This window comes from Mizuhopecten yessoensis, unplaced genomic scaffold, assembly GCF_002113885.1.
Source record: "Mizuhopecten yessoensis strain PY_sf001 unplaced genomic scaffold, ASM211388v2 scaffold4559, whole genome shotgun sequence".
NCBI classification, from domain to species: Eukaryota; Metazoa; Mollusca; class Bivalvia; order Pectinida; family Pectinidae; genus Mizuhopecten; species Mizuhopecten yessoensis.
The window spans coordinates 117,329-131,986 of NW_018405607.1; the positions used below are offsets into that span (position 1 = coordinate 117,329).

Consider the following 14,658-nt stretch of genomic DNA (forward strand, 5'->3'; position numbering starts at 1 on the left):
ACCACTTGTGTTTACTGCCTAGTCAGGTGACGTTATCGGCGCTATTTTTAGCAGGGCTTTCCCGAACAATTCAAGTGGTCAAACTGGACATTTGGAACGGACTATGAATATGGGGATAGCGTGGTAACATAAGTGGAAGTGCATACAATACATACATTCATTAAAAAAAAACGCCTTTTCACGTGATGTCCCTTTAAAAATAAACATACGTCAACAAAGTAACCATAGAACCATTCTCAATTCACCATTGATCTTTGTAAAATATTTACTGCACGTTTTTTGTAAAACCATCTTCCAATAGCCATGGTTGATTGATTTTTGCTCACTCTGTTCATATAATTAATGAATGCATGCATATAGAAATTATTTGTGGGTATCTGAAGATGCTAAATAATATAAATGATTGTCTAAGTTCATATGGAACACATTAATATATTTTTGTCTATACAAAACATAACAATTGCAAAACTGCACATGGGTATACATTAAAAAATGACCCAAATTGAAAATGGAATGTATAATTTTTAATGTATGATTAAAGAATATTTCTATAATTTTTCTGTATTTTTTTTATCAACCAAAAAGCCAAAAATGAAATGTGTTGAAAGAAGTGCAAATAAAAACATGAACACTTTTATTGTTTCTCATTTTCTCTTTCCTTTTTGGTGTGGTTGTGGATGGAGGGGGCATATGGGTGAATAACCCTAAAACATATTTTTTTAACCAAAATATCTTTTTGGTACAAAAACATAAATCAATTGATATGTAATTGAATGAACAACTCCAGAATTTTCTCCTCAATAAAGAATCTAAGACAAATAATGATACCTGCAAAAGCTGAATGAGTAAATATTCCTTGTTTTTTTCCATAAAAAGTGGGAAGTCTCTTGTTATTTTTCTCAAAATTTTCCTTTGTGATAATCAAATTATTGACATGTATTTCACCTCCTGGGTTTAATCCTTTTCCATTAGTTTTATTCTTAATTTTCATTCGTTGAAAATGTCAACATGACAACCTATATAAAATCCATTTTCAAAGCTTATTGATGTGTTTCTGTTTAATGCTGTAAAGAATTATAGGCAAGATTGTGGAGTTCTGAGTATCTATTCATCGTAATAATGTGAGCAAATGAGAATCTTACTTCATAAATATGCATGAATTATCTAAAATCTACAATTTAAAATACATGTTGAATTATCTAAAATCTACAATTTAAAATACATGTTATCATATTTAAAACATTATATCTTATATATGATAAAAATATATACAAGTTATTTTAGAAATACATCTGTAAATGAGAATCCATAGTTGAAATTAAGTACAGGTTGCTTCCCCTTAATCAAAGTTTTACTTACAATTAATTAAGTAGGTCCTCATTAATTAATTTATTACATATTAGTGATTTTTGGGGCTTCAGTAAAAACAATTTGGTAAATTTGAGACTACTTTTTCAATGAACAGATCACAATAATTTGATTGTGATGTCATCATCAAATATTAAACTGATAAACATTTGAAAGTACACACAAATAATGACACATCTGAAAAGTACAAAAGAACTGATGGCACATTTGAAAGGTATGCGAGAACTGATGATATGTTTGAAGGCCAAATAAAAATTACTAACACATTTTAAAGGTTCACGGGAACTAATGACACATTTAAAAGGTACACAGTAAGTGATGACACATTTGAAATGTACATTGTACAAAGGAATTGATGACACATTTGAAATGTACACAGGAATTGATGACACATTTGAAATGTACACAGAAATTGATGACATATTTGAAATGTAGCATACAACTTTAATATAGCGTGTAATATACCTTTCACTGGAAATCACTGTTAACTGTAACAACAGCAATGAAAGGAGCATTTGAATGTTTCTTCTGTCAACATCGTGGAATGTTGTAATGATTATACAATTTCTGATAACAAAGTATATTTACATATGTTAAATTTTTTCTGTGATATGCTGACAGTCACATGGCAGTTTATAAGAACGGCATTGACTTAAAATGTTCGGTCTCATAGACAATATTGCTATTTATGAACTGGTTGTTTCTAAAAATAGAACTACATGTAGTGTTGCAATCAAATATACATTCGACCTACAAAAACCAGTCATCCACCTTTTAAAATTAATTAATCAATTGCAGCTTTTAGCTTTAATCAATACAAGGGTTCATAATTAAAACTCCAATATATTATTCTGACTTCAGAATACATCCTCAGTCAATACTGGTATATTTTTCCTTGGTTTAAAAATCTATGTACATATGTATTATGATTTAGGCAAAGCTTATAACTATATAAAATATATAACTCAATTTTTTATAATTTATAATCTTTCTCTTAAAAATATATTTTCAACAACATTGATTTTAAAAACTAAGTTATTATATATAAAACATTTCCATTTATAATGGTTTTCTGAGTAACATATTAATAATCTTGAAAAAATACAAACATTGCCAACACCAATTAAAAGTTTTAAGTAAAACAATTGTATATAAAATGTAAATAAAAACATATATACTAAATCTAGATCTTAAATATTGGATGGAATGTCCTGATTAAAATAACACAATTGGAATCACCAATGCCTTATATCATGTCATATTCAAGGTAAAATAATACAAATAATTCAAATAGTCCTTAACCTCAAGACAAATATTGTCATCTAAATTATACAAAGAACCATAACTCTTGGCATGAAACCTGATTTAAGTATGTGACACTACAGCTTCCATAGAGATTTGTATACCCATTTGCAACATTTGGCAATTGTGTAAGAGTACATGAGATATGCCCCATACCATACTATGTAGTGTGACACCTTGACTGACTACAGATGGGGGTGTAAGCCATAATTTATAGCCCGTACAAATTGGGGACTAATTAATTTAACCATATAGATAGCATTCTGTTACAATTTTCAGCAATATGATTTTGGCATGTTTTGACGTTTTAAAAAATGAAAATTTAATCAGCCTGATAGCATCCTTCATGTACTTCTTTTCTCACCAAATAAAACTGATACCTTTAATATAATGTTGAAGAATTTGTAAAAACGTTTTTAGATATAGCTGGTGGGAAGAAATGCCTTAAAAAATCTTACAAAAAATATCAAAAATATTTTTGAAACCTCTTTTCTATGATAGCATAACCTATTAAACTTCAAATCAGTGACTTGTTTCTAGAATTTAAAAATTTGAATAAAAACAAATTTAGTTAGAAATATGATTTAGTTATCAAACTCCTACACCATATGAGTGTGTGCATTTAAGTTCATTTTCACATCTAAATACAATAACATTTTGCTAACATCACACAATCATTATAACTTTGCGTGAAGACGGACATCAGGCGAGCGTCCATTTTTGCTGAGGCGAATAGCCAGCTGTACACATTTGCAGATTTGATCGAGGACGTGGAATGGGACGGACTTGTTCACAGGCAGGTAGACAACGTGATTGATGAGGTAGCGCGCCTCATGAGGATAGCTTCTGTTCAAGGCCTCATAGGGATAGTTCTGGTTCCCGTCTTTGTGCATGTCGTCGAAGCTGCTGGCAGATGTAGCGTGTTGATTGTGAAGCTCGACACTACAGTTTTCTGGTTCGATGAGATTTAGCTGCGTAGCTCCACGGTAAGCATCTATCCCCATGGCATTCAGTATTTTAACAACTGTGTCGGGATTATCCTGGAGAGAAAGAAAGCAAGCAAATATGAAAAATAGGACTGTACAAGGTTGAGTGTATGGCTTTAATTATTATGGACCTTTGAGCGAGGGTATATTTTATCTCCCCAAAATAAGATTTGGCTTTTAAGTAATTTTAAAAGACACATGTACTTGACATGACTCTTTCGACCCTTCAAAATTCGGGGAAATGGGATTCGACTTCTGAAATTGATATATGTCAAGAGTTAACAGAAATCCTTGTTAAATATAATTTAAGGGTCGTGTTTATAGAAGGCTTGGTAGTCTAGTGGTAGGACGCCGGGCTCTTGACCGAAGGTTTGCGGGTTTGAGTCATGTCACATTATTGTGTTGCATCCTTGAGCAGGATTAACTTCACTCCGATTGTACCAGTCTACTCAGCTGTAAATTAGTATGTTGTTGGGCAGTGCTAGAATTGTTGAATGCTAGCTGTGAGTGCCTAAATGGCAGCACCGGCTGTATGCTCCCCAGGAAGTTGAGAAAGATGTTGGCTGGTTGCATGGCCCTATATCCACAGATAATAATTTGTGAACCGCTTTGAGACGAACTACGAACTAGGTTGTGATAAAGCGGTATATAAAAACCTTGATTTATCATTGTTATGATATAGTGTTTATATAGTTCTGCTTTTGATATCCTGTGTCTGCTATGCAACTTTGGATTTTTGTCCATGTACAGTCTGGTAGCATTAAGGAATTCTACAAATAATAATGTACTTGAACATAAAAGTAAATTGTGTAGCAGTGTAATGTTAAAATTGACCTGCATTTATCTTGGAGTAGCTCTTTGAATACTCTTCAAAGTTCAGGTACCATTGTCTACAAGCCTTGTGATTGGTCAGAATTTACCGGTATAGCTGGAATCACTTGTCCCTTCACTCTCGTCATGAGAAAACCAGAGTCAAGAGAAGATATATGTATATCCGAGAGCATAAACCCATGGATTTCACAAATACTTTCTGGAATGAATATTCTGTATATTTGTAGCCTGAGTCATACTCCTGTTTATCAGCTAGTCTGTGTGTATATATAGACAATAATTTCTTCACGCTTTCAATTGGGAATTTGAATTGTGAATCGTATAATTTCATTGTTCAATTATATACGTTGAATTTTGTTTGCCTGTAGCAAAGGATATGGCAACTTATTGGTTTAAATATTTATTCTGTATGTCGATCACTAGATGTTTTACCAGGTTTCTGTAAGATGACCATTAAAAATTAACATGAAAATAAACATCAACATTTATATATATGTTATTGATATTAAACATCTGAAAATAGCATTTTCATGTCAACTTACCATCAATATTGGGAAAAGCCAGTAGTTATTGACTTCTGCCTGCATCCCCACCATCGTGACTTCCTCTGGTAGCCTCTCTTTCACATACTCTGCCTTTACTTGTGAGGCGTTGAAGTCTGTCTGATCAAAATTATCCAGCCTCCGTTTCATTGTGGCAAGTAGGGCGTTTGATGGTTGTGCTCGTATTCTTTCTATCATCCGATCGGGGAAACCCCGGAGAAGTTTGATCACAACCTTTTTGTGGTCAATGCTTAAGGTTCTTGTCAATACCATTAATGGTTTGATGATCGACGGACAATCTAGGAGAATATAGACCCCAGAATATTTCAGAATTTTTTTCAGATATTCAGAATGTTTCTGTATAGGATATTTCAAATAAGTTTCTCTCATCTGTGCATATAATTTCTGATCTTTGATTTTTGCAATAGCACCTCCAAACGCTGTTGAATATTTGATGACGCCAAAACTGAAAAGTGCAAGATCACTTCTAGGGTTTCCAGTCCTCTCAAAACCGCAAAAACACTCAGCACAATCCTCGATGACATAAATGTTTTTCCGTTGAGCGATGTCGATAATAGCTTCAATGTCGCACCATTTGCCGTAGATGTGAGCGATGAGGATGGCAACAGTTTTGTCGGTGATCAGAGATTCGAGGAGTTCAACTTTAGGCCCAGTTGTTTCTATACTCACATCAAAGGGGACAACCTTCAACAGACAAGACAAAATGTTCTTAATTGCGTTTTTATTTTCGCTTTTATTTAAGGAATACCCAAGATTATTTTGAGGTTATATTGAATATACCTAAATAAAGTTGTGTGCGTGTTGTGTTGTGAAATCTGTGAAACTGAAGTTTAAATAACAGACCAATGATTTGTTTATGTTTTTACATTATATGATCCTTATGCATTTGGGAACTTAATTAAACAAGAGGCACATGGGCCTTACCGGTCACCTGATATATTTATACAGAGAGTTGATTTTGTTTTTAACATGAACAGAATTATTATTCAAAGTGACAAAAAACAATAAAACCACCTTATTCAATATCTAGCATACAGATTTAAGAATAAAAAGAATTTGAAACTAGCACCTCTGATTCTAAACAAGGAAAATGAAGAAATTTTAGCACACTGACTCCTTTGGGCCCCACCCTACAGCCCTTGGGGGTAGGGCTGGCTCAAAATGTAATATTCAAAGTATCATTTGCAATTATAAACCATAATAAATTTTGCCGCCCCCCCCCCCACCCCCACCCCCCCGGGGGTCAGTCAGGGCTGATTTGTGCATACTATCAAACTGCTACCTAATACTGATAATGCTAACCTAAGTTGAATTACTTCCAATGGAAATTAAACAAATGTTGGTCCAAAATGTGATTTCCCTATATAAACTATAGTAAAGTTTACCCCCTCCCCAGGGGGAAACGTGAGACCCCAGGGTCAAGAAATTCACAATTTTGGTAAAGCACCTTAAGATCCTTCCATCTATGAAGAGTATTTGACTCTACCATATCTGGGTCTTGAGAAGAAGATTTTTGAAATTTTAGTCAATTTGACCCTTTTTGGCCCAGCCCCTCAGGCCCCTCGGGGCTTAGGAGTAAACCGGCAACAAATTTTATTGACCTTTGTCCATGGAAAGTTCCTGCAAAATTTCATTGAAATTGGTTCATTGGTTTTGGAAAAGAAGTCGAAAATGTAAATTGTTTACGGATGCACGACGGAGGACGGACGACGACGAACAAAAGGCGATCACTTGAGACTTTGTCTCAGGTGACCTAAAAACTGGGAACTTATTCTTTAACTGAGACTATATACTATATGTATCATTTTAAAACTGGGACTATGTATGGAGAACTGTTTTTCCAGCATAAACTATAGTTTTGATAAATCATTTCTTAAAAAAACGCAATAACTTGTAGGACTTTTATGGAAAATAATGAAATTAAACAAAATATAATCAACAAACAGTGGTCAGAGTGTAAAACAAAACATGATCAACAAACAGTGGTCTGAGTGTAAAACAAAACATGTTCAACAAACAGTGGTCTGAGTGTAAAAGATCAGCAGGATTAACTAGACTGGGATTTGAACCCTGGACCCATATTCATGAAACTGTTCTCATGCTTAAGTGTGGATATTGTGCTTTTGAAAGCTGAATTTCTTGTTCTCTTTCTAAATTGAAAAAAAAATCATATGTTGTCAATGATTTTAAAAACATTTAAGAGTGGCCGAAAACTGTTTACATTTGACTTTTAAATCATTTGATATGATTTAAGCAAGTTTTAAGAAAGTTGGTTTGAGCACAAAATCCGTGCTTGAGCATGAGAATGTTTTCATGAATAAGGGCCGAGGACTGTGATACTGTACCCTGATATCTAACCGACTGAGCTATACCTAGTCAACATATAAGTGCCCAAGTCAAACTGTCCTACAGGTATATCCAACATCGTATTTAAGGGGAGGTTTACGAGAGTACATACGAAACTACCACAGTGCAGTGGGACAGGGATCCTAGAATCAATATACTGTTTATTATTGCCTGTTCTATTTTATCTATGACTAGGTTCATGTATTTTAACATACTTAAATGTTGTCAAACCTGAATAAACAAAATGATTATGTTTAAGGCTTATTGACACTTCTTCAAGTACATACATGTACAGGTAATACACATGTGTATTTAATTTTGGTTGAATACCTGCCACACTTCATGTATACATATCTATATAAATCTACATTTCCTACATGTGTTGTTTTTAAATCCACTCAAAATGTTCACCTAAGTTACCTACAATGTACCTTCCTATATACCCTTAATGTTTCGTGCAGCTGGAAACAAACTTTTTTAATACTCAGTAACTTAAATCGATAAACAGAGAAATACAGTTTGAATGGAAAAATTATCAGACGTTATCAATCTTCTAGTTTGTTGTCATGATCAATTGATTAGTCATAATCAGACGTAAAATGACTGGGCATTGTCAAAATAACTACCCATAGACAATTATCATGAAAAACACTGTAGATCTATGGGAATCGTTTACTTTATAGACCAAGTTGTCTAGGAAGTTATTTCCTATGGTGTGTATGATTCAATGATGGGTAGTGAGAGAGAAAAAAAAGGAGTTCTGTAAAATTACATTTCTTCTTTTATTATTAAATATTTCTTAACTTCACATTATAAAGCACTAAATACTAAGTAAAATTTTCATGGTCAAGGTCTTTACAAATTCCAGCAGATTTATAAGAAGACAGTATAATTGAATTGTCTAAGTACTAGTGTGTCAAGTTTTAATTCTGAGACTACTTTGCTTAATTTAATTCTAATTTTAATGGGAACATCTCTACTGGAAAGAAAACAAGTAAATAGTTGTGATCGGCATTAAACAACCAGATATCGATTCATTTAAATCAAATAATTGCAGCAACACCACCAGACAACCCAAAACTATTTGCCATATGCCAAGGCTGTGCGGGCCCTTTGGGTCTGTTGAACTGTTATAAGGAGCCGATTGCAAATCATGTTTGAAAACATTTATCAGGTACACGGTATCAACTTTTTATGCGATGTGTCTACATTGATATTGATTCAGCTATGGTTTATTGCATCAGTCAGGACAGGAAGGTTAATGTAGCGAATAATTGAACATTTTCACAACATAACTCGACTATCAATGAAGCTGAACACTGCTCTATTGACATTTCATAATGGCCTCAGTCTATATATAGTACTCGGCAAGCATACAGCTGTACCCATTATAAATTAATACAGTTTGTGTCTGAACCAGCTAGATCGCGCCAAATAATGAATCTCAAATTTTGCCAACTTTTCACCTGTACAGTACATGCATTAGCACATCTAGGCCCAGTTACTCTGTCCAATAACCTTACCAAAGTCAACTAAAGCAAAGTTTTACCTAAAGCTGTCTTTCAAAATTTATTATTTTTTTCCGTTGTTTGAAAGATGATTATTGTGGTTCTATATAGTGAACATATAGTTTCCTTATATTGTCAATTGTAGCTTTCAATGAGTATAGATGCCAATTATTATAATCACAGTCAAACCTGCTCAAGAGACCAATATTAAGAGACCATCTGTGTGTTGAGACTATTATTCAAATTTCTCCATTGTTGTTATATTCATTTTAAAGTGAACTTGTAGTATAATACTGCCTTCAATAAAATCCACTTTCAAAAAACTAAACTTTTGCCGTTTTTTTTTTTTGTGTAACATGAACCTGAACAACTTCTAATTATAACAGGGACTGTTCCATAAGTTCCCAAACTTTCCGGGGCTATAGTCGTAAATGACGCATCTGTTGAAAGGATTTGTTGCTGGTGATGATGCAGGGGAAATAATTTGCACAAATACCCATACTATTAAAATCAGAGCAAAATCCAATCTAATTAAAATTATATCTTCACATCGCTCCCGTTTACTGATATGTCGCATTGAACGTGTCGTTCAACGCGACATATCAGTAAACGGGAGCGATGTGAAGATATAATTTTAATTAGATTGAGCAAAATCGGACAAAAGAGGGGGACCATTAACAACTCCTTGGTGTACACCGATAAATATGTGAATCAATCGTAGGCCACTGCGGCCATGTTTGATGATTGATTGGGAATAGTCTAGAAACTGTTTGGCAGATGAAAATAATGAGAAAAAGTATGAAGAAAAATAAAAATAGTAAGAAATGCAGCAAGCACAGTAAGTCCCCCAATTCATTTCAGGGACTTAATTAAGAGACCACCTGTAATAGGAGGGCACTTTATTATGGTTGTTTTTAGCCGTACTGTGAATATGTACTCATTAAACTGAAAAATGAACAGCTGGTCATGTACCTGAAGTAAAATTGCATTCTTTGACATGAACATTCCACCTAAAGGTCGATGCAAGGGGTGTATCTCTGAGTGCCAACATTTTTAATTTACCTATATGGCAACTTGTTTAGATAGGGGTTATAGTCTTTTTCTTAAAAAGTGTCAGAGTTTCAACAAGTGAATCTACCTGTAAAACTTACCTATTTGAACTCAAGCACATATGTTGTTGATATAAATATATATATACTTTTTTTGACTTTTTAAATTTCCTAAGTTTCACATTTTTGAAAATGTTAACAAGCAGATCCATATAGTATTTGAGATAATATTAACTGAACTGATCTTTCAATAACAGATAAAAACTTAATTATAAAGCACAATTAATTAAAATTTATCAATACTCGAATTAGTATATACCTTAGTCATTTAGTGAGGAAACCAAATCTGTAGGTATTTATTACTGTAGTACCTTACAAGTGTATAAGTGATAAAATAACATTTTTTAAAGAATCAATAGGGGACCTCAATGCAATAGGTTATATTTGACTGATTATGAACATGTTGTAAAGATGAACTATTTTCTTGTTACAGATTCCACTGCCCTGAGTGCATAACGTTAAGCTGTTTGGTCAGAATATGTTTTATGGTCTAGGTCATGCATGCCTATATTTTTTTCGAAAGATTCATGTTTTACTGGTCTTTATTGTGGTGGGAACTTCCAACGACATATATCATATTGCCAAATTATATATTGTCATTTCACTTCTATAATGCAACATAGACATCATAGCACCCAGCCCACACCATTTTACACTTCACTTGTGTTATAAGAGGCAGGAGGAAAACACATTTTCTGAAAAATACATGCTTCGATGACTTTGAGAATGGGACCCATATCTTTCTGTGTGAAGAAGTGTAACCATTAAATGTTGTCTGTAAAGTTGACACAAGGGATCCACATTTTTAACACATTTGAAAAGGGGGGAGTAGTGTGTCAGGTTTTAATTGTACATAAGATTAAGGTCGCCTTCTAGCTTCGATCTAGAGGGAATTTCTCTTAAGCTCTGTGGTAGAGTGTCCGACTAGGAACCTGGAGAGAGGGTTCAATCCCCAGTGCAAGCACACTATTCTCTTTCCTGTTACAAATATATAAGTATTTTTTTCCTTGAGCTTGTGGTGTTTGACAATATATCGATCGCCTGTAGCAATTTTGTCGGAAACTAGCGACCAATTCTTTAAGCATCATCTTCTTTTGGTATTGCCTTAATAACCCCCTTTTCCCATCGCAACCTCACTAAAGTCACCAACATTTGACGAATGTTGACAGCAGACTACATAAACAAAACAGCATGCGACAAAAAGCGTATGAAAAAAGTTGTCAAGTCAAGGTTCATCTTCTCGACCAATCAAAACTACGAAAGGTCATATACCAGGTGTGGTGTATAACTCATATCTATTCAACAGTCTGCATGTGTATACAATGATCTGAGAGTGGAATAACACAGCATATTGTGGTTGAAATATGTATAATTTACTTTGCCAAAATTATAAAAGAACAAATAAAAAACAAACCTTGAGCTTGTGGTGTTTGACAATATACACCATGTCTGGAATGTTGATAGCAGACATGATGACCTCTGAACCTGGAGGATAGTCCTTGACCTTCAGGTATAGGTCAAGGCCAGATCTGACAGAGAGGCAGGGCAACACCGAGTTCTGATTGGTTGGATTTGACCACATTGCCTGTAGCTCCTTTACTATTGGCTCCCTGTTTGCTGTACGGTTGATACATTGTGAGGCACTGAAAAGCAGGTCACGCCAGTCTGCGTCTGAAAGATCATATTTAGAAATAAAGTCCAAATGAACTTAAGTACTGATTGTATCAGAGATAAAGTTCATAAATCTTGGACTTTTGTGGATTGCGTTTCACTTACAATTAGTAGTGTGTAAATTCTTAAGGAGTTCTGGGAAATATTTTCCATTTTTGTAACTCTAATATTAATAGTTTTCAATAGATTAACAGGTACTTTCCCATTATTATTGATGGTGAATGTCAACTCACTGATTAAGAAGGTTCCAAACCAAAAAATTCAGCTTAACATTTTTAGAATACTTTAATTTATAGGAAATTAATTAGTTTTATCATTTAACTTGGCATTGAGATAAAATGTGTGTATTTATAACATACAATGTATGGTTGATTAAATATGATATACCTTCCAGGGAAGATCAGTGTCATTCAATATTATGATTGAGACATTTTAAGAATGATGAAGTCAACGATTGGGCACAATTGCTTTCATAGGGCTATTGCATGTCAATAAGTACAATTGAATCAGTGTCATTTTTATGTTTAGTAAAGTTTACCCCCTCCCCAGGGTCAAGAATTTAACAATTTTGATAAAGCACATTAAGACTCTTCCATCTAAAAAGAATATTTGATTCTACCATATCTGGGTCTTGATAAGATTTTTTTTGAAATTTCAGGCAATTTGACCCTTTTTTGCCCCGCCCCTCAGGCCCCTGGGAGCCAGGGACCAAACCGGCCACTGTTTTTGTTGACCTTTAGCCATGGAAGGTTTCTGCAAAATTTCATTAAAATTGGTTCAGGGGTTTTGGAGAAGAAGTCGAAAATGTAAATTGTTTACAGACTCACGCCGGACGACGCCGGACAAAAGACGATCGCAATAGGTCACTTGAGACTTTGTCTCATGTGACCTTAAAAGCTGATCTGGGACCTGTGTGTATTCCCCTGTAAATATTGATCAAAAGTGTAAACACTATTGATTAACTATACATGTGTATATACATAGAGTGTTGGTGCGCTAGCATGGCTACAATGTAGGTCATCAAAAATAATCTGCTTATGTGCTTATACAGAAACGAATTCAATTAATCCACCCAAATAATGAATAATTTATCGCCATATTTTGTTGTATACAGAGACACCTGCTAAGTAACCTATATTTGTGTATTCAGGCCGTCTGTGAAAAGACTATACATGTACATGTTTACTTAAAGACTTTTGGAATTTTAATACCAAAATGGAATGAAGCTACCAAATATTCTTTTTACATTTTATAGGAGAACCAATTTGACATTAGCAAATCCTGGCCCCAGTTCCTCCAAAATTTAAATTTACCTCTTTAAATTTAAAATTTAAAGTTTAAAATTAAACTGACCTCCGCTCAGAGATTTCCATAGAAACCAATGCTTAAATGAATGAAAATGGTTTTGCTTAAACCCAACAATGCTTTTCAATTAAAACTTTGAAAAATGATAGCACATCTGAGACAGTTTTTTCTAGCAAGGGGAAAAACATTTTTTTAAATTAATAAAAATCATAATGAATTTATGAATTTTTGCATGAGCTGATAGTGGAAACATCTAAATCTCATTGACAAGAGGTGTGTGGACAAATGTAACCCCCCTTTGTGGTGGTGCATGTCAATGTCGTGAATACACTTTGAAATGAAATACTGTTTATTCAGTCGTTTTTCTTTTCAAATATAATTTTTATTGTAATTTAACTTTATCTATAGGAAAACATAAAATAATCTCAAAAAAAACAATTGTTTACCATCTTCGAAATTCTTGGGGTTACGCTCACTTTTATATATGTTCTCTGCACCCCTGGGATATGTCATGACAAAATTGATGCCATACAGCTAGCTATTTGATTGGTTTCAGGAAAAACTAACTGATGAATCGCTAAGGCTGATACACTGTACCTGTCCTTTGAAGATAACAGAAGAGCTACACATGACTTCCTGTTAGTTTTACTGTTAGGCTGCTGCGCTATTCTTTTAATGTATCCCATCTTTGCGTATTGCAGAGTTATCTTCTCTTGTGAGCAGGTATTGATTGTTACGTCATTTGTTTGTGAGAGAAAGTCATCAATTTTTTTTAGAAAAAGACGTAATTTTCTCACACAAACCAATGACGTAACAATCAATTCCTGCTCTCAAGAAAAGATAACTCTGCAATACGCAAAGACGGAATACATCAAAGACCAGATTAGTCTATACATAATCCACAAGTTGGTGCATACAGAGCCTATTATTTCGTCACGACCTTTACCAAGGGAGCAGAGAACGTTAGTGATCGAATGAAACCTTGACATTTCGAGGATGTCTACATACTTTAGCATTAAACGAAATGAAAAAAAAATAGAATCCTTAAATCAATCTTTTGGGGGACATACCAAAGGGAAGTAATCCCTCAGTGACAGCACTTCGGACTATAGTGGTAAGCTTAATTGTGTAACACCAGAGACGTTTTGACGAAGAGAGGGCAAGTAAATGTAGTTAATATTCACCAATATAGACACAAGTGTATGGTAAGACTGGCATCGTAACTGATTTTCTATGCCGTCTCGTCTATGCGTCACATCTTCACAAACTGTGCTCAGTCCATCTTCAAATTCTAGAGGGTGATGTTTCAAATTCTATCTTGATGATTTTCAATCATTTCGGAGCTGGGTTTTTTCCTGAAACTTCTGATATAAGTTAGCTGCTATCTGAAACATAGAGAAATATTCACAAAACTTACAGGGCATAGAAGCAGATAAATGTATAATACTAGAATTACTTAAAGTCAAACTCTGTATACAGGGATAACAAATTAATCAGCATCTGTCAATGTTGACTATATATATGCATTGCCTATGAAGTAGATTCCTGGGCTGGGATGATTTCAAATGACCTGAGGCGGCTAAGTTAGAGTTTGAAGGTCATGCATAAAAAGTACCCCCCTACCAAAAAGTATCCGGATACTTTTTATACCTGCATAAAATGTACCCCC

General features: G+C 34.1%; 1 protein-coding gene across 2 annotated transcripts in view; it reads right to left on the minus strand.

Annotated features, from left to right (window-relative positions):
* Positions 1-2,376: 2,376 nt before the first annotated feature.
* Positions 2,377-14,658, minus strand: part of LOC110449309 — a 56,152-nt gene continuing 43,870 nt past the window's right edge. For both annotated transcript variants that reach the window (XM_021496079.1, XM_021496078.1), the window contains 4 exons: positions 14,174-14,374; positions 11,428-11,684; positions 5,030-5,734; positions 2,377-3,710 (listed from right to left, as the gene is read on the minus strand). In XM_021496079.1, coding sequence (XP_021351754.1) covers positions 3,348-3,710; positions 5,030-5,734; positions 11,428-11,684; positions 14,174-14,207 — 1,359 coding nt within the window. In that variant the 5' untranslated portion in view covers positions 14,208-14,374 and the 3' untranslated portion in view covers positions 2,377-3,347. The remainder of the gene's footprint in view (positions 3,711-5,029; positions 5,735-11,427; positions 11,685-14,173; positions 14,375-14,658) is intronic.